The 20,144-nt window shown below is 40.7% G+C and overlaps 1 protein-coding gene across 1 annotated transcript in view; it reads right to left on the reverse strand.

Annotated features, from left to right (window-relative positions):
- Positions 1 to 2,214: 2,214 nt before the first annotated feature.
- Positions 2,215 to 20,144, reverse strand: part of LAMB1 (laminin subunit beta 1) — a 67,472-nt gene continuing 49,542 nt past the window's right edge. The window contains exons 25-34 of the mRNA XM_019745333.3: positions 17,891 to 18,260; positions 14,937 to 15,121; positions 13,758 to 13,999; positions 10,480 to 10,683; positions 9,664 to 9,808; positions 7,527 to 7,734; positions 7,169 to 7,310; positions 4,306 to 4,482; positions 2,698 to 2,857; positions 2,215 to 2,507 (exon numbers count right to left, since the gene is read on the reverse strand). Of these exons, the coding sequence (XP_019600892.3) occupies positions 2,371 to 2,507; positions 2,698 to 2,857; positions 4,306 to 4,482; positions 7,169 to 7,310; positions 7,527 to 7,734; positions 9,664 to 9,808; positions 10,480 to 10,683; positions 13,758 to 13,999; positions 14,937 to 15,121; positions 17,891 to 18,260 (1,970 nt within the window). The 3' untranslated portion in view covers positions 2,215 to 2,370. The remainder of the gene's footprint in view (positions 2,508 to 2,697; positions 2,858 to 4,305; positions 4,483 to 7,168; positions 7,311 to 7,526; positions 7,735 to 9,663; positions 9,809 to 10,479; positions 10,684 to 13,757; positions 14,000 to 14,936; positions 15,122 to 17,890; positions 18,261 to 20,144) is intronic.

Below are 20,144 nucleotides of genomic sequence, written 5' to 3' on the forward strand. Positions count from 1 at the left end.
AAATTTGGGATATTATAAATTCGAAGAGGAAAATAAACTATCTTATAGTACTAGAAATACGCAAACTGGAGAGTCACTTGATTGCAATTTAAAGGTTTAACCAGTCTTAAGTTTGGAGCATGTAATTTATCAGAAAGCCGTATGGAATAGATACCATCAGTTGATCATAACTGAAAGGAAAATCTTTAGTATAATAGTCTTCAGGTTTTAATTGCATTTATATGGGTCACATTTTCCTTTTTCTTAATATGTCCAGTGGTCCTGGATTGTATTAGGTTGGTGCAGAAGTAATTGCAATTTTTGCGATTTTTAACCTTTTAAACTGCAGTTACTTTTGCACCAACCTAATATTACAGCCATTATGAATGATACATTGTAAAAACTTGATTGTGTTACATATCTCTGAAAAATAGTTAATTTTTGTTTTAGTAGGCAGTAAACTTGGCTGATTTCCAACTCCAAACTCATCTTTGTTGGGGGGCAGCAGCTGAAACCTCTGCTCAGTTTTAGCTATACATGCACTGCCGCTCCCCCCACCCCCCATGTGTAGTTCACTGGTCAACCAGAGATTGGGCGGAGTATTATGCAGAATTTGGGGGGCCCTCTCCTCTGTGCCTCTCTTTTCTGGGGTTTCCCTCCCTCATATTTCAGTTGCTGTAATTGTTCCAAACTCCTCCAATTTCTTAACCAGTAAATGAAACGGCTCCTGCTCAAGTTGCCACTTACTGGGATCTCCCCTCAAGTGAACGTTAAGAATGAGAATTACACCCGGTGAGATCTTTCTTGAGTGTGAACTCCCTTCTATCTTCTGGCTGCTTCTGATTATTCTCCAGGATGTTTAGGGGGAAATCATTTTGATTAGAGTTTGCGATTGTTATCAGCAGGAAGGTTGGTCTGAATGTGCCGTTTGCCAGTATTGGAAAGGAGCTCTGTATCTTTTTAAATTCTGAAATCCCAGTATTATGTGAAGTGCTAGTTTATTTAAACGTGAAACGTGTCTCCTACTCTAGGGAAAACGTTTCTAATTAGGAAATAGTGAAATATAATATGAAATCCCAGCTGTAGAGACACAAAATAATACCTAAGGCTATTATTTGAATACCCTATTTTAAGGTTCCCATTTAATACGAGAATGCAGATTTACCTGGGTGGGAATGAATTCCTAGGCATAAAACAAATTTTAAATGTTCACTTAACTAAATTCTTAATATTTCCCTGGCTTGTGAAAAGTAGGGCAAAGTTCATTAAGCTGATTAGTAATTTCAAAGTGAGATCTTTAGCTGAAAAGGAATGGTGAGTAGTGAAGGTTTCTACTATTATAAGTAAAATACTTAGGGGGAAAGATGGTTGCTCTAGTAGATGATGAGGTATGACCACTTTGTTAACAGTACTAGGATTCCCGCCTTAATAAAAGTGACAAATAATTGCCTTGCACCCGAGGGAAGTTGCCTTATTATTTACATCACAGCTGTGTACATAACTTTTGTTCAGGCCCAGCTTCAGATGCAGCTGTGTTGGGTATGTGGGTGGTTGTGAAATGGTACGCAGAAGAGTCTTGCTCTAAGAAAAATGTGTGAAAAAAATCACTGAGGCCTGGCCTGTTACTCAGCTCAGCTATAAAACTGACAGAGCCTTGGCAGTTGCATTCCAGCTATTTTCTTTAGCCTGTGGAATAAGTGATTGTTACATAATTGCTTTGTCCTCACCCATAGATGTAGCAGAGAATCTTTAGTTCATGAAATAAAATACACGAGAGCTGAAATTACAGTATCATTCTGTACTTTGAGTAGCACTGCTCAGGTGGCAGGAGCAATGTCGAAACTCTGGCCCAATTTAATTTTCACCTTCCCCTCAGCAACCCTGGCCCTGTTCTGGGTGGTAATACTTACAAGCCACAATTTTCTAAAAAGTGCTACTTTTCTCTGTCCTAGAGCAAGGAATGCTTATGGAAGTTGTGAGATTAGAGCAACTGAGGAGCCACTGAAATGGTGATTCTCACCTTGGCCAGAAATCATTGGGAGGTGATTTGGGGGTAGATTTGTGGAGGATATTGACCTAGCAAACAGAAGAGTAATAGCTTGTTTAAAGACATAACAGACATTAGGGTCTCCCTGGAGCCAATCAACTTGTTTACAGTGAAAATAACATTCTTTGTTCAGGGGTTTATGAACATTAAATCAGTAAAGTAAATTTAAGAATTACACTAAACATGTATTTATACAAAAGCACTGTACTTTATTCAACTCCATATAAAATGTGGCGATTACAAACATTAAATAGGCAATGAGTTTTACTCTGAAGATTACTGTCAGTTTTTAAAATGTAGCTGTTTTACTTTGGTCACCTTAGCCATCTTACAGCCCTTCTTTGTTACAGGCAGGTGCTATAAACAGCAACTTTCTGGCTTATATCCTTTAGGAGTGAACGGACTTCTCCTTCCAGTCTTACTAATTCTTGAGCTTTATCTTCTAAATATTTTTGATTGTCCTCATATTTTCTTTCTAAATCTGGGAGATAAAAAGGAAAAGTCTGAGTAATTTATACTATGATGATCTCAAAAGCTAATACTGATTCTCTGCTTATAAGGCTCTTTGAAGTGCCTGAGACAAAGTGAATAGATTTTCACCCTTTAAAACAAACTGGATATATTAATTTTAAAATTCTTATGAAAGCATGAACCTATATGAAAAGACCCACCTTTCAGGAGCTGCAGCTTGCTGTTGGCTTGAGCCAAAAGTGTTTTTGCTTCATTTTGTAGCATTTCAGCTTTCCTTCTGGCATCAGCTGACTCTTCAGTTTTTTTGGCAATTAAATTTTCTACTTTCTTATACTTTTCATCAAGTTCACCATCCAGAGTCTGCAGTTCCACATTTAGACACAAAGAGGTGATAAAGTGAGTGTCAGTAATGACAATGGAGAGCAGCACATAGTGTGACAGCAAGCTTGGACCATTATTAGCACAGCAAGCGTGGTGGATTAGTGCCACCATCAGGGGCGCCAGGCTTCAAGCTACTCAAATGGTAGGTCACTGAAAACATGGTCTTGAAACAGTAACATTACCTACAACATTAAGGTGATTTTTACAAACAAGATTTCAGACACCTTGGAGTTGCAACAAGGTGTCTGAAATCAAGGAGTTCGCTTCTGCTAATGAGCATATTTCTGTGGAAAAATTGATTTTCCCAAAAGAAGATGTGCTAAGATCCAAATATTTAGACCTCAGAAAAGGCCCATTTTGAAGAAATGGGAGGATCATCTGGATTCTTGACTAGGGTTTATAGAAACGATATCAGGAATTCAGAGGGAAAATGCAGATGTAATGAAAGGAAGGGCGAGGTTGTAGCATATGCAGGGTGGTTGAGAGAAGTTGGTGTGGGTTTGGAAAGATGCTTACAAGTGATTCTTTTGAGAAACTTCAAACAATAGCCACTGATAATAGGATTTCATGTCAAGGGTTTTTGTTCCTCTATTGCAATCAAATATCGGATTTATGCAAAATGCTGTGTAAGAAAGAAGACTACCAGGGAAACTCATGCTCTCAGAACCGCAGGAAAGAAAGTACACACCATAGTGGAAAAGACAGATGTGGCAGTGAACTTTTCTTACTGTTCTCTTCCCAACCCAGAGGGGTAGTCACTCTTATGTAATGCCCACAAGCCAAAATAACGTACAAGAAAATCTTGACTTTGTCAGTTTATAACTTCCTACTATTCATTTAAAAGTTTCAACACTCCTCCAAAAGTTTAAAAAGGTTTCTTTGGAGACAAAGCCCATACAAGTTTAGAAATTGAATGTGTATTTCAATTATTTTTTGGCTTCTAGTGAAAAATTTGGGTCACGTGAGATTTTCTCTGCAATGAGAGAGAGGCAAGGATGGTTATTTCAGAATGAGTGCAGGAGTGAGATGTTAGTTTTCTCCTCCTAGCTGTTCTCTGTCATGAACTCTTAAGCTTTTCTACCCTGCTTTTAAAGATTTTCCAAATGGCCAGGAAATTATTGTATGCCATAAACATCTTCCTGATTAAATACAGAAACATGCCCAATATGCTTGCTTTCAGACTTCCACCACTAAGTTAATTTCATTTTCTAAACTCTCACTTAAGTTTGGGTTTAAGGGCCTAGGACTGCTTATCGGGTACTTGCATGTCCACTCCCATTTTCTTCCATCTCTGTCCAAAGACTGCCAATTAGGCAAACAGTCATTTGGGATGTTTCTGAGACTAACCACAGTAGGTCTGCATCCCTTATCAATTCCAAGGGAGGCCCCTTCACCAACATAGCTGTGAAGTTCAAAGATTTACTCACCTTCTTAACATCGTCTGCACTTTGTTTCACAGTATATACTACTTTTTCAATATATTCTGCCTCCCCAGAGTTTTGGGCAGCCTTCCGCTTAAGTTCTTCCACATTCCGCTCCAGCTCACTGATCCGCTGGGAGGCATTGAACAAGGTCTCCTCAGAAGCCGCTGTTTCAGACTCGATCTAAAAGTATGTCAACCATCCAGCATGATATTAATTTGAGAAGTGGTAGAAAGTGCTATGAACACAAGTGTTGAGGAAGATTTAAAAGACTACTCTGCCATTTTCCTCTCAACCAAAAATAATCACTAAAAAGAAAATAGAATTCCAAGAACGCTTATATAAAGTGCCTAACTTTAAATGCTCTTTACTACATCTCATAGTTTAACTTTATTCTTTTGGTACTTCTGGTGATCTAGGCTGAAATTTTCACATGATTTCTTCTCTTTACACTAAGAACTACCCGTAGGCAGCTGGATGCATTGAGAAGCATTTTAAGGATGCCTGCAAACTTTGGCCAACGTTCACAGGTAAGCAGATGTGAGAACAGGGATTTCCACATAAATTTCCCAGTTAATGTGGGTGGGAAAATTACAACTTCCAGGTACCTTTAGTTTTTTTCTGTCAACTTTAAATGAAACTAGTAGTGGACACTATGGCACTTCAGAAACTATCTAGAAAGTTAATTTTAGTGTTTTTAGCTAATTACTGAAGACATGGAGACCAGGAATATTCTTTAAAACTCCTAAGAGTTACTTATAGGATTGTGAGATGGAACTATAAATAAAATTTTTTAGGGAAAAAAATATCATCTGGGCAACTGGTGATTTCAAATTATAATGAATAAACATTGATTTTTTTTTTTTTTTAAAGCTAGCCAAAATAAGCAATCTGGCCCATGATAGACAAACCAGTTTCACTGAGCATTCGCTTTTTCTTAAAAATGATCTTCAAGGATGGGTCAATTTCTATAGAATTAACTCTGAATAACAATGTCAGTGAAACTAATGGGTCAGTATGGACATTCTAAAATTTGTATTTCAGATCAAATAACTCGACCTAAAAGCTCACCTAATAAATTCTTAGAGAGTAGATATAATTCTTAGGAGATGAGTTTTACAGTTTCATTTTTAGATGAGTGAATAGTTTCTGACAAGCTTTTCATTAATCAGCGTATATAGTTTAGTTAGAGGTTCTCAGTTTCTTATTACTAACCCAAACGCGTCCTGCGCCCAGTGTCTGAGACACACAACCACCATTATTAATGGTACATCCTCAAGCCAAATACCTCATCTATAGTTCGATTAATATTTTCTAACTTGCTTTTCAAAACACAGTAGCTTTTAAAAAGTCACTGAAATACATTTCACTAAAATGTTAGCAACACACTGAGAAATTTGAAAAACCTAGACACAGAAAAATCAAAATAATTAAAGGGTTAGGACATAGACTGGTGGGAAAATATCGTGTTCTAAACTTGAAGGAGTAGCCTGAAGAAAAAGCCTTGTATATGCTCAGAATTTAAGAAGGGAAAGTGGCTGACGAACTACTGGGCCTCACTTTACTGAGAGCAATAGAGTACGGCAGACAGGTTTGTATCAACTAAGGGCAGGAAAAGCAGGTTTAGAAACCATCTCCCAGGTTTTAAACATTAAGGAGTTGTTGGCCTGACAAGGCTGACTGTACTGAGAGTATTTAATTTCAGAGTACGTTCTGAGAAGATGGAGAGGCGTGAATGAGTCATCAATTTTCTTTACCCACTATTAAAGAAATGAACTTTCCCACAATTGGAAGGAAAAAAATTTGCTTATACCGTGTTTCCCCGAAAATAAGACCTAGCTGGACAATCAGCTCCGATGCGTCTTTTGGAGCAAAAATTAATATAAGACCCGGTCCTATATTATATAAGACCCGGTCTTATTTTGTTACAAGACCGGGTCTTATATAAATTTTTGCTCCAAAAGACGCATTAGAGCTGATTGTCCAGCTAGGTCTTTTTTTCGGGGAAACACGGTACAACTGATTTAAAAAAAAAAAATAATAGGACTATGTTTACCTTACTTTTAAGAGATAAGAGGATTTTTAGAATCAAGCATTTAAATGCATGTGAAAAACTTCTTTTGTTAGTGGGTGCCTTTAATATCTCCTAGTCTCTAGGAGTATTTAGCTGATAACAAACCATTAAGTTTTCCATGCATTCTGAACACAACAGCTTGTTTAGCTGTAAGATCTATTAGGCTCCTCTAGAATGAATGGGAAACACATTTTGACCTTTGTTGCTTTCCAGTCCTTTTCAGAACTATAGTTAAGGTTTTGTAAGTGATCACCTCATAAGTCATGAGACACTGGTCTGAACCATGTAGTTGCTTTTGGGCTGCTTTATTACAGGAGTTTTCTAACACTGGACTGAAATTAATACTGCACGTCATACTACTGAATAGTCCATATGGTTCCTTGAAAGAACAGGAAACTTGTGGTTTTATCTTAAACTTTTGTGGGGGTGAAAATGGAAGAGAGATTAATGTTCCAGTGTTTTCACAGTCTTTTCTTGAAAACGTTATATTTAGCATCTACTGCGTTTCCCCGAAAATAAGATCGGGTCTCATATTAAGTTTTGCTCCAAAAGATGCATTAGGGCTTATGTTTAGGGGACGTCATCCTAAAAATCATGCTAGGGTTTATTTTCTGGTTAGGTCTTATTTTCGGGGAAACACGGTCTGCTAAGGGAGTGGTTCAGATTTATTTAAAGGAATCCTTTAATGTTCAGTTACAAGAATTTCATAGATAACTATCGCATGCACTTACTTTTCTGACGGAAGAGTACGTGTGAGTGTTTTCTCCCACAATAATAATGGCTGTAATAGCTCACCGAAGTCAGCAGGTTCTGGGTTCCTTGGATGTCCTCATCTGCTTGTTTAATCGCCTTCTCTGCTGCGACCTGGGCCTTTTCTGCCTCTTGCAGAGCTTCCTTTACCATGTCTGCAGTGACTTTCACATCTGTGGCGCTTTTGCTGAGTAAAAGAAGGAGGCAATATACGTGAAAATGAAAGAAGTACTTCCTTACAGAAAAGACTGTTTCTTGTAAAGAACACCCTTCCTGAAATGACCCAGAGAGACTCACAGAGGTCGCTCTTAGAAATTTCACTGGTTAAAGAAATGCTTTTCTACTCCAAGCTACGAGTAGATACACAAAACCAGCCCCCTAAATGCCATATGTCTTCAGATACCTGGCTCTTTTAGCTTCTTCTAACAACATCTCAGCTCTGGCGATGTCAGCAGCACTTTGCTGTAGAATAATCTCCACTTGAGAAAGGCTTTCGACTCGTTCGCGAATATCTTCCGTCAAGTTCTGTAACTGCTCTGGGGTGCTAGGCATTTCCATTTTCAATACTTCATTAGCAACGGCCTCAATGCTGTCCAAGTCCGCACTGTCCTCTGTTAAAAAGGTGGAAATCATGGATGGGTCACTCGTTCAACCATTTACTGGCCATCTATGTGGACAGCATGGTGGGGTTACACCAACACACACTTCCTGTTTAAGAGTTTGTAATCTAATTGAGCAAGGAGATGAGACCTGCACATGAGAAAGTAATGCAGACAAGTATTAGGTTGGTGCAAAAATAATTGCGTTTTAAAAGGTTAAATTGCAAAAACCGCAATTACTTTTGCACCAACTATACACAACTGGAATGTGTAGTCGGGGACATCTTTGCGGAGGATGAGGGACTGATTAGGTTTTGAAGGATAATAGTATTTGAAAGAAAAAAGGACATCTTTGGCTAGAGAAACAGTATGGCCAGAGCCTGTTATGTGAAATTGGAGTGGAGTGAATGGTTCAGATTGTAGAAGACAGCAGAGGCCAGGGCAGAAACCTGGCAGTAGGTCCTAACAGGCAATGAAAACTTTCAATGGAGGTTGAAAGAATAGCTAGGAAACTACTGTAAATGCAGTATTCCTTATAAAAGATCTGGATTCAGGAAATGGCAGAAGGGGATAAAGTCCAGTCAGAAGCAAGAGAATCAGGGCAGTGTATTATCCATCAGAAACCAAGGAGTTTCAAGTGTTAAATGTAAAAGGTGAAAACAAAATAAAACAAAACAAAAAAACCCCAAAGATGTTAAGCTTTCAATAGTCACTCATTTTTAAGCTTTTTAACTGTCAAAGAACATAAAAATGGACCCCTGATGATTTAAGTATTAGAGAACTATATCATTGAATATTCCATAAGGCATCTTTATCAACTGTTAGCTCCTTACCCTTTCCTTGCTCACAGAACATTGGTTTTGTTCAGGCACCTACCTCTAAGGTCAGGTGAGCTCACCAACTCAGTTCAATCCTGATTGTGCGTGTTATGTGCCCTTGAGTCGGCTCCAACTCCTAGCGACCCTATGAAGGAGTGATGCCCTCATACATCCTGATTAGTCTGCCAAACAGGGTAGTCCCATTCCATATGCCAGTGACATTTATGCATGGGCATGGGATTCATTTTTGGCCAGTGAGATTTATGGAGGTGACTGCTCAAAGGATTCTGGGGAAGATTTCCTCCCTTTAAAAACAGACACAACAAAGGAATAGGTGTGCTCTTCTTCCATTAGCTATTATCGTGTCTTTATATGAAGTCTGGAACTTTGGCAGCCACCTTGTAACCAGGAGGAGCTAGCCTGAGAACAAAGCTGATATGCTTAATATGGCAGAGCAGAAAGATGAAAAGTGCATGGGCCAGAACCATGGAGCTGTCCTACTACTGAACTTCCTGTCATGTGTTACATTGTTTGGATTAAGTCAATTTCAGTTGAGAGTTTTCTGTAACTTGCAGCCAAAACCATCCTTACTGATAACACTGACCAGCAATACTTTAGACCACAGATTTTAGAGATTCTCTTTCTCTCTCCAAAAAAAACAAAATACATATATATACATATCTGTCTTACCGTAGGTATAATATCCTGTAAGTAATACGATTACAAAGCTTTGGGGGCAATGTGAAAATAAACTCTACTTCAAGTTAAAGTTCTAATGATATATATGTGATCTAATAAATTTCAAACTCAGTTCTCATAGTACATGATTTGCTCTCGCTTCTCGATTTGCTGCTTGGGTATCATCACATCAGGTGTGTCTGTATCTGCATAAAATGGGAGGTGACTGACATACACACATATAAACTTCTTAAGGAATGGAAACATTTCTTAACATGGAATTTTTTTAATTTGGAAATGTTACTTTATTCCCTGCCAGAAATTCAGAAATTGCTTTTCTAACAATGTGATTTGAATTATGGCCTCTCAAACAGTCTTGGTATAAAACAGTTTTAGATTCCAAGATAGGAAGAAATGTCTAAAAGTAAAATAAAAAATTCCTTACGGGTCAGAAAGTTCCTGATCTGCTTGATCAGGCCTCGCAGATCCTCGTTGCTCCTGTCCACTTTTTCTTTGGTGGCATTGGTTTTCAACAGGACATCCTGAGCGTTCTGTTTTGCCTCATCTGCCCTCAGTTTGGCTTCAGAGACCTAAATATTAAAAGAAGTAAATTACCCAGGAAACAACTTCACTCTTCCTAAAGCAGACAGGAATATTAAAAATGGTCCAGAAAATGATCTTGAAAACTAAGCATTTGGAATCACGGCTTTTAGAAACAAATGTCTCCCATTCAACTGTATTATATTCCTATACAGACTGAAAGTATCCAGTATTCAGATTCCTATACAGTATTCTCATATTGATAGGACTAGCACATACATTTTTTTCTAGTTGTTTTTAACTCCTTCAAAACACTTGGTACTTATAAAATGTTCTTTAGTCTTTTTCTCTGGTATCAACATAAATAATACTTCAGTTAATATGAAGTTAATACTTCATGTATCACTTTAGAAGAATAAATGCTCAATTGCTGAGTATAGAATTTTTGTAGTACAGCTGGATGTATTCTTAACCTTGGACCCAGTAAATAACATGGTATCTCAAATTATTATCATGCGAAGGAAGCAAATTCTTAAACTATCTGTGAATAAAACCTCCTCATCTCTTTCCCTGACCTCACAAAAACGTGAGCTTCCATACGTGGTGTGAAATGCCCTTCTAATGTTAGCCAGCACTTAGAATTGATTTCTCCCTTTCAGAGCCTCCAGTCCATAACGGAAACCACACAAACAGTGAAAGCTGAGGCCATCCACTGAATTACCATCCTGGAGAGCTGTTCCACCTCAGCCAGGGCACTCAGGACATCTCGGTCAAAGTCCATGGCTTTCTGCCAGGCATTGTGTGCGACAGTGACCAGCCCGCTACAGCCAGGCCCCCCACACTTCTTCTCTCCTTCATCAGTTCTGCAGTTAGGGCCGCCACACTCGGTCTCAGAACAGGAGGCCCCTGGAGGTGTTCCACAGGTCTGCAATAAGCAAGAGGCAGGCACAAGATTCAGAGAGTGAATGCTGTAGCAGCGTAACAGCTGTGCAGGGCCCGGGGGGCCAGAGAGCGAGTAGGTGGCTCCCAACTTGCAAACAGTGTTCAGGATGGAGAGAGGAGCAGAGAGTTTAGGAATAAACGAACTTGCTTATTTTCAAGGACACAACGAACACTTATGCCCTCACCAATACCTTCTCCCCTAATGAAGTGGGGTACCACACGGGCTCTGCACAGGGCACAAACGTCTGCCGGAACCAGTTCAAGTCTGCCAACAGGAGAGCCACAGAACGCTGCCCCTTTGTTCTAACCAGTTGGATTTCAACAAAAGAAACAGGCGTTGAGAAGTTTCTTTAGCATGGTGAAGGGGTGACATAAAAGACCCATGCTCTGGCCTTTTAGTACCTTCCCTTCTAATTAGGAAGACAGGCTCACTCTACATAAAACAGCCAAGAATAGGTCAGATGCAGGAAGGAGGAAGGAAAGCAGACAAAGGAGAGACCACGCAGGAGGACCGAGGACCACAGCCGTGGTAGTTGGGGAAGGATGTGTCTGCTGGTGAGACTGAGCAGGGGGAGTGGGGGGACATTCCAGGTGTGCGAGGGAGACAGAAAACAGGAACAAAGGTGGACGAACTTTTCCGAATAAGCAACTCCTTCCTTTCTTGCCTACTAGAAACTTCCAAAGATCAGGGCTTGGTCATGGCATGCGCATGGCAAATTGGTGCATTTTGAATAAATAGAATCAACTCTTGAGCCCAATAATCTTGTGATAATTACAATCCCACTGTATATCAGAATAATAAAAATCTTTTATATAGCTGGCTTACAGTACATGAAAAACTTCAGGCAATAAAATGTATTCTGTGTGTTACAGAGGAAGATGAGCTTTAATCAAGAGCAGTTTAAGGAGACCTCAGGGATGCTTTCTAAAAACAATCTGACAAAACACTAGAAGACATGTAGTTATGTTTTATTAGGTTGGTGCGAAAGTAATTGTGGTTTAAAAGGTTAAAAAAAAATTGCAAAAACCACAATCACTTTTGCACCAACCTAAATACTTCTGCAGGCATGAAAAAACAGCATGGGTATAGCTAAACAGACAAGACAAAGAACTGAAGGCACTTGAAAAAACACAAAGGGACAAAAATCTGTTTAGCTCAGAAGTGGCAGTATGGAGTTCTCATAGGACAACTAATTAACAGAGAGAAACATACAATGAGAGACGGTAAACTGGTTAATCCCTAGGTAGCACACCAGATGGAAAAGTAAGCAACAGAGCGTAGATACAGAGAACAAATTGATGGTTGCCAGGAAAGGAGGGGGTTGAAGGGCTGGGGCAGGGGGTGGAGGGATGCAGATGGGCAGTCAGAGCAGTCACGGGATGTGGAGGACGGCATCGAGTGTATGGTCAGTAATGTGGCAGCAACTATGAGTGCTGGGTGGGTGCTAGACCAACTGGGGGATCACCGCATAAATTATATAGGTGTCTAACCACTACGCTGTACACCTGAAACTAATATAAAATAATACTGAATGTCAACTAACTGAAAAAAATAATTAAAAAAAAAAAAGGAAACCAAGCACAGGGAAGGGCACGGCCCCATTCACACGTGGCAGGAGGGACCAGCCCATCGGCCAGCCACGCCCCAGACCCTTCTCCATAGCAAAGTAAATATCCTTTAGCATGCTTAGCTGCTTTTCATTATAGTTTGCTGAGATTTTATTTGTGATTACTGGTTTCTATTGGAATTTGTAAGGAAGGAATCAAGATTGAAAGGAAATAAGATTTGAAGAATTGGCATTTCATGCTTAAATATAACAATTTTATTTCCTAGTACGGTGTTTTCCCAAAAATAAGACCGAGCCGGACAATCAGCTCTAATGTATCTTTTGGAGCAAAAATTAATATAAGACCCGGTCTTTAACATATAATATAATATAATATAATATAATATAATATAATAATATAATATAATATAATATACTTATATTAATTTTTGCTCCAAAAGTCTCATTAGAGCTGATTGTCCGGATAGGTCTTATTTTCGGGGAAACACGGTAGGTGCAGTTTACGTACTATTCCCGGCCTCCATTTTTCTTTGTGTTAAATAGCGACAGGAGATCTACTTACTCTCTATTTCCATGAGATGCTAGTTTCTTAATGAATATCTACTGTAGGCATCAATTAACTTCATCACAATACAGACTGTTTTTGTCTATTTCAGAGTGGTGGGGAAGGAGGCAGGGAGGGAGAGGAACCGTCACTAAGATAACTGTAATGAAGTCTGAACCCTTCAGTCTCCTGTGCACTCACATCCCCCTCTTTTACTGTTCCTGTTACTAAGCTAAGGGCGCACAACCCTTACAAAATAAAAGTCTATAAAAACACCCTCCAACTTCTCTCAGATAGGTCCTCTTCCGCGAAAACCAGTAAGGAATCAGGGGGAGTAAACAGGCTTACTGTGGCTGTTTTTGGCCTTCTGCCTGATTTTCATTAAAGTCGCTACTCAATTTCATTTGGCTCCAGGGTTACTTTTTAAAAGCTTCTGGGAAATGAATCTACTCTCTGGGCTGGTCTCAGGATTAATCTTCACCAGGTAAAGTTACTGGAACAAAGGAACATTTTAACTAACACCCATGGAAAAAATTCTTTAGCTCCCTTAAATTTTTTTAGGAAATTCCTCCCAGAATGATTCTGAATTGCTTCACTGAGATGGAGTTTGCACTTCAAATGAGAACAAAGTAAAAAAGAAATGCCACAGTATACAAAGGGCCAAGTTTAAATACGAAGTCAATGAGTCGGTACAAGAGTACAGGAGAGTAGTCACGATTCTCTGGTTGTCCCAGAGGCACCGCTTGAAGAGAAGGAAGATGGGACACACACAGCTGTGGTTTATAATCTGGCTTGGTCATGGACACCCCGTACTGTGACAGACTAGCCCGGGAGTTTCACTCCTGCTGATTCATTTGCAAAGTGAACAATATTAAAGACAAAGCAGAGTGTTTTTATCCTCTCCAATATCACGGATAGCCTTGAGGCCACACCCCCTATACTTACCAATTCCGCAGCGGCTGACAGGTCTAGACTTTGTAGTTTGCCTGCCAGCTCATCCAAGAGGCGGGCCTGTTCCTCTTGTTTTTCCCTGAACTGGGACTCTCGCTCCAGCATCAAGTCTTCTACTCTGTCTCGAGTGAGTGCCGAGTGCTCCACAGTGCTGTTGGAGTCTATGGTGGAGGCATTCACCCTCTCCTCAGCCTCTAGGGACATCTGGAAGTACTTGGTGATGCTGTCCAAGGCGCCTAAGCACGAAATGGAACTGCCCAGTTAGTTCCCTTGGACTCAATCTCCTCATTAAGCAGTGTCCATATTGGGTATCTTCCAGCCCTGAATTTACTGTATGGTTTTGTTTGAAAATTCAAGAAATAAAATCTTTATGGAGAAAGAAATACAACTTTCCTCTCACGATCAATGAATATACTTTGTCCCGTTAGCACCTACTCTGGCTCTAGAGGACGCCAAACATCTGGATGGAAAATTAAGTGAAGCATGATGTTGTTTCTACACAGGCCAGCATCCAGTTCTTTCTAAGCAGCTGGTGTCCGGCAGCCTGTAAGTTACATGTCCAGCTAATTTTTCCCTTCCTCGGTCATTTATTTAGATCCACTCAAATGGTTTGTATTATATACATAAAATAGTATGACAAGTTTTGGCTTGAAGGACCTAGCCAAAAAACAAATAAGTAATCATGCATTAAACAGGATGGATAGTGTGATCTGATCTATTTCTACTTTCTTCTGCTTTTGGGGGGAGGGTTCTATTATGGACTACAATAATAGATGAAGGATTTGCCAAAATTATTTCCTGACCAAGCAATATTCTTGAATGTAAGACATTTGCAGAAGTATCAACCGAATTTCTTAACTATTCAAAAGAGCTCCTTTTCAAGTAAAGCCAAGGAGGTTAAACCACCAACTGAAAAAAATCAGGACACAAATGCCATTCCAATGAAATGAACACTGGGACGTCTGCTGTGCCTCTTAGCCTCTCTGTGGCCCAGGTCCCACATTTATAAAATGAAGACTTTAATTCTCATTTGTGTCAGAGACTCAATGAGAAAAAGCTTTAAAATTATTAGAAAGCACTCAATTTTTTTTTCTGAAAGTGCCGCATTAAAGAGGTTAGACAGATGGTTAAATCCATGGTTCAGGATTGACTCTTTGCACAGAAAATGCTCACCCCGAATATCTGAGTTTTTGATAAATTCCAATTGTTCAGCAAGCTCCTTCACGGTGTTGTCTAGGTTTTCTGCTTCTGTCTGCAGAGAATCTAGCTCTTTGGCTGTGCTGTTCCTTTGTGAAGCCGTGTCAGATAATTGCACTTCTACTTGAGCCATCTTTTCCGTAACATCTTTGGTTAGTTTCCTGTACAGAGAAGGGTAAGTTTACCCAAGTGAAATAAACCAAAGGGGAATTCTGAAGTCTCATTTTCACATTTTCTCCTAATACTGTATCCATTACTCTGTACTTTCAAACTAACTCAATAGTTGGTAACAATTTATCCCTTAGTACTGGTTTTATCTCCTTATCAAGAGACTGTACTAAATCCAACACATTTTCTTTCTTCAAAGACGTTGAAGAAAAGCACAGAAGCACCTCTCAGCTGTGCTATGGCAGATGGACCATTTGAAGGAGTCTAGATTTCTGCTGCAGTATGAGCATGGGTCCAGACTGTGGAGTTCCACCTCCGCACGTAAACAGCTTCAAGCCCATTCAATCCCATAAACTCAGAAGACATAAGTGACTCCAGTGCAGAATTATGCCTTCCAGCCCCTGCCAAAAATATGCTTATCTGAACCTCAAGGATCTCCTGCAAGATGGAACATGCAGAAAGGAAGCCCCACAGCCAGCAGCAAGCTGGCAGGAGCCAGTCTGCTGGTCACGCAGGAGCCGGCAGGCTGGTCACGCAGTTTCCCCTTTAAGCAAGGTCCATCAAAGGAACCTCCTTCCAACAACAAGCAACCCTTTTATTTTTTATAAGGAAGAAGGTAGCATCCACTGAGAAAGAAATATGGTAACATTTAATTTTCGCAATATTTCATTTGGAATCTAAACTGCATTTTGTTCTGTGTCTTTCTATCTCCAAATCTGTACTTTGGGCATCTACATGTATATTACTTGTACATACAGTATTCGTGTGTGTGTGTGTGTGTGTGTGTGTGTGTCTGTGTGTGTGTGTGTGTGACTATGAAAGTAATCTCTGCGAAGACCACTGCTCTGGGTATTACTGGGTCATCTTACTGAATATAATTGTCTTCTCAGGAATATAACAGTATGAAAAACTGGGAAAGTTTAGAGATGTTGAAAGGTTGAGGGCCTCTAGAAAAATGATATTTAAGGCTGAGATAATACCATGCCCCAATTCAGAAAATAAGTACATAAAAGGATTTGTACGTTCAATTACATTTTAGAAACCCAAAGACTTTTTTCCTGAGGCTATTATAGTTGTTTTTTTCAGTGCTTTACTCTTATTAATCTGTTGATTCACAGAAAGCTTTCATTTCTTCTCAGCTCTCACACCATGTTACAACTTTAAAAAAAATCAAATTGAACATTGCATATTTTTAAATAGTGCCACTTTGGATCCTAAAACATGCATTCTTGGGTATCCTATTGAAAAAAGATCAGTGAAACTAGTTTTCCTGAGATGCTTACGATCTACCTGATTGTAAATTGAAACGAGCTGTTTGTTTCATGAGTGCAGTCTCTCTTCTGGACGGCTCTCAAAGGACACCATATATTTTTGTTCTCCCTTAGGTACATGAGACCAAGGCCAAGAATCATTTCTTAAATAGGCTTGCACTCAGATCACGGCCTCCCAAAACTTTTCATTCTGTTAGGAGGCTGAGCAGCACCACAGCCTTTGATGAGGTGAAACTCCTCATTAAATACCTATTACCCCACAGAGACACTACATAGCACCGAGGGCAACCACATGGTCTTGGGCACCAAAACTGAGCTTTGAAGTGGAGGGACCAGTTGCTTTAAATCGAGACGGTCTAGGAAACACCTTCTGCAAGGAACTTGTGCTAAGGTCAGCTGTTCCCTGCCTGCTTCTCATACATCATGTTGAGATGAAAAGTCCATCTGGCATCTTAGAGATGCTGACTACAGTCCCATCACACAAAAAATATTCCTGTAGTTCTATCATAATGTAAAATCACCTCAGTGTATAGGATTTAGCTATGAAACAGTCCCCTAGCTCACGCCAAATGGTGAGTCTACAATAAAAAAAACACAGCTCTTAAGGAAACACAAACACTTCCTACCCCTTCCTGCTTTATCTTTGTCCTTCAGCCTAGGACTGACGGTGCGGGTTTTGGTAAAGGCAGCTGGAGTATTTGAGAGCATGAGAGATACGGTTAGGAGAAATGGTAGAAAAATGATCCCTGAGAAGTTAGGCATCACTCAGCTCAATTCTCTCTGCTTTCACTGGCAAAATAAACACTACCCAGTCAGAGAGAGGTTTACCTAGAGAAGGGCTAAGAGGAGGATTTTTCATTGTAGAGAATTGTTACAGTTCAATGAATGAAGCACTGTTGGGGTGGACCAACGGCTGAGCAGCGGAAGGAACTCGGAAATTGGAGTCTTATTTGTGGTAATGGAATTTCCCTGGCAGTAGCAAAGCATACAGTAACAATTCATATTTATAATGCATTTTGCAATTACATTATCCATTTCATAGATCAATCCTTTTGTTACTCTGTACGGTAAAGGCCATATTATCTGCCACTCCTCCACAGGAGAGAAAGGAGAGGCTCAGGAATAAGCGAGTCATTCAAGTTCACAAGCCTAGCAAGGAACCAAGCTGGGACTCGTGGATCCTCTGTCTCCGAATTCCATGTTCTTGCCATTCTACTGCCTTAGAGCACCATTTGCAAAGAGGAGCGCCGAACACGACACGCACACATTCTATACGCAGCCTCCACAGATCTGGTCCCCAGTGATGGGCCAACATTCACGGGCCCAAATGCTCAGAGTAAAGACTGCTGGGAAGTGAATGGCCAGCATCTGTCTGTACTCACATGACTAACCACGCCTTCGGACGGAAGCACCATGCCAAGGCATCGCTGCTGCTTATTATTAAGTTGAAATAATACCGTGAATTCTTAGGCAAGCTCATTAACTACTCACTCTGCTTCCTCAAAGAGATTCCCAATGTTTTTCAGCGGCTCGGCGGCTGGACTCTGGGCCAGGATGTCTCGGATCTCACTGACTTTCTTCTCCACTGAGTCCATAGTCTCCCGGTACGGCCCGATCACACCGCTGATCTTCAAGGCCTGGGCTTTCTCCAGGAACTTCTGGGTCTTGTTGGTCAGCTCAGTGATGATCATGTCCCAAAGAGCAAAGCACTGGTGGCAGGGAGTGCAGTCGGGGAAGACGCCCGAGTACCCTCGCGTGCACTTGTCACAGCGTGGGCCCTCGACACCCTCGATACAGACACACTGGCCGCTGGACTGGTCACACTGCGGTGTCTCAATGCCCCTGGGGTCACACTCACAGGCTGGAAGGGAAACAGCAATGCTCGCTCATCTACTGGACCATACACTGCAGTGACAAGACCTGGCATTTAGAATCGTCACTGTTACAATGGGAAGGTGTCAACCACTGATGACCATTTACCAGCGGCTGTTGTAGTGACCGCAGCAGCTTCGCCAAAACATGCATCACCTCAACCCTCGCTGACAGTTCTTGATGATAATAGAACACAAATATTTCTTTGTAAGGTAACACACACTTCTGCGCCTGGCATTGTAGAAATGGTTTACACACATCAATCATCTCATTTAACCCTCTCAATAACCGTGTGGGACATGTTACCCACCCCAAGTCTTACAGCAAGGAAATGGCTGAAACACGATTCCGATTTAGCACTTTGCAACTCCAGCGCCTGTGCTTTTAAGCTCTGTCCTGCCTCTGTCTTCCTCTTCCTCTGACTTCCTTTGGATCCTATCAATATAGACAATTCAGGCGACATCTGATGCTGTGATGCATCTGGCGTAAGATACAACACAAACGAGCAGTTCCTAACACACCTCACCCTCCCTGGTCCCCAAACAGAAGGATGAATACTTGGAGAAATGCAACAAACTTGAGAAAACGGGAAGTAAATCAGAGAGAAGTCACAGGAATTCTAAGCATCTAGTTCAAAGGCTTTCCGCTGTATGTAATCTAATTCTTGGGTATCTGCCATTGTGATAACCACCCCAGCACTAAATGCACAGGCTCACAAACTATCAGAGTGATAGAAGGGACCTGGGGAGCCACTCAAGTCCCCATCTCTCGCTGGCCCAGTAAGGTTGGCATTTTAGGTAGATTCCAACGGTACAGAGTCAAATTGGCGTGCTTGGCCAATGGACTGTGACTGAGATTACTTGTCACAATGCCTGTGCCACTGAACCCTGGCTTAGAGTCCCAATTCTCAGGTGACTAACTCATTTTATCAATGCTTGACATTTCTGAGTATTTGTATAGTGTTTGAATAACAAAAAGCCTGTACACACATCTTACCTCTGGCTTTCAATCCTTTCTGGAAAAATGTGGGGCAAAAAAAACCCCAAACAATTAAAAAACCCCGCAAACAAACAAATATCTTGTTTTCTTAACTAGACTGAGGATTCCAAGGGCAGGGGTCCATCTTCAACCATTTTTCCATTCTCAGCACCGAACACAGGGTTAACCTGCAAACTGGAGTTCAGCTGTCTTTGCCCAACGAGGCCCTAACCTCATTTTTGGTACATGTATGCAAGGGACATTCACGTGCCCCTATAAAATAATCCTCCTAAAATGTCAACCGTGACAAAGTACAACAGATTCATAGTCTCTCAAAAATCTTTATAAAATGTTACATTTTAAGATTTTGTAGTCACTAGATACGATCTGCCTCTGAAAGACTTTCTAATGCAACACCTTCCAGAACCAGTTTCACTGATGGCCCTGAGAGCTGCTCGCAAGGCCTCCATCCTCTAAACCCAGAGAGATGTGTTGTGGCCTGTCCCATTCCATTGCTTTCTCTCTCCATTGCCTTTGTTGGCCAACTACACTCCAAGCTCTCAAGCTGCAAGTTTGAGTAGCACAGTGCTATGGTCAGAGCACAGCTGTGGGCTCAGGCTGCCTGGCTGAGTCCTGCTTCCCCACATGCCAACTGTGGGGCTCTGGGCAGCAAGGAGACTGAATCACAGTTTCCACGTCTGTACAAAAGGGGTAATGATTACCCCTCCTTCACAGGAGTGCTTTCAGGATGAAATAACAATTCTAAACTGCTTCAAGGAGTGTCTGACACATAGTAGGCACTCAGTAAATGTTCTCCTTACTGTCACTTGCTGTGTCCATGCAAGTGTCAGGTGGTCTCCTGCACAAAGACCTGCTTGGTCACATTTCCACTGGA

This window comes from Rhinolophus sinicus, chromosome 4 (genome assembly GCF_057876585.1).
Source record: "Rhinolophus sinicus isolate RSI-liver-muscle chromosome 4, RSI-T2T, whole genome shotgun sequence".
Taxonomy (NCBI): domain Eukaryota; kingdom Metazoa; phylum Chordata; class Mammalia; order Chiroptera; family Rhinolophidae; genus Rhinolophus; species Rhinolophus sinicus.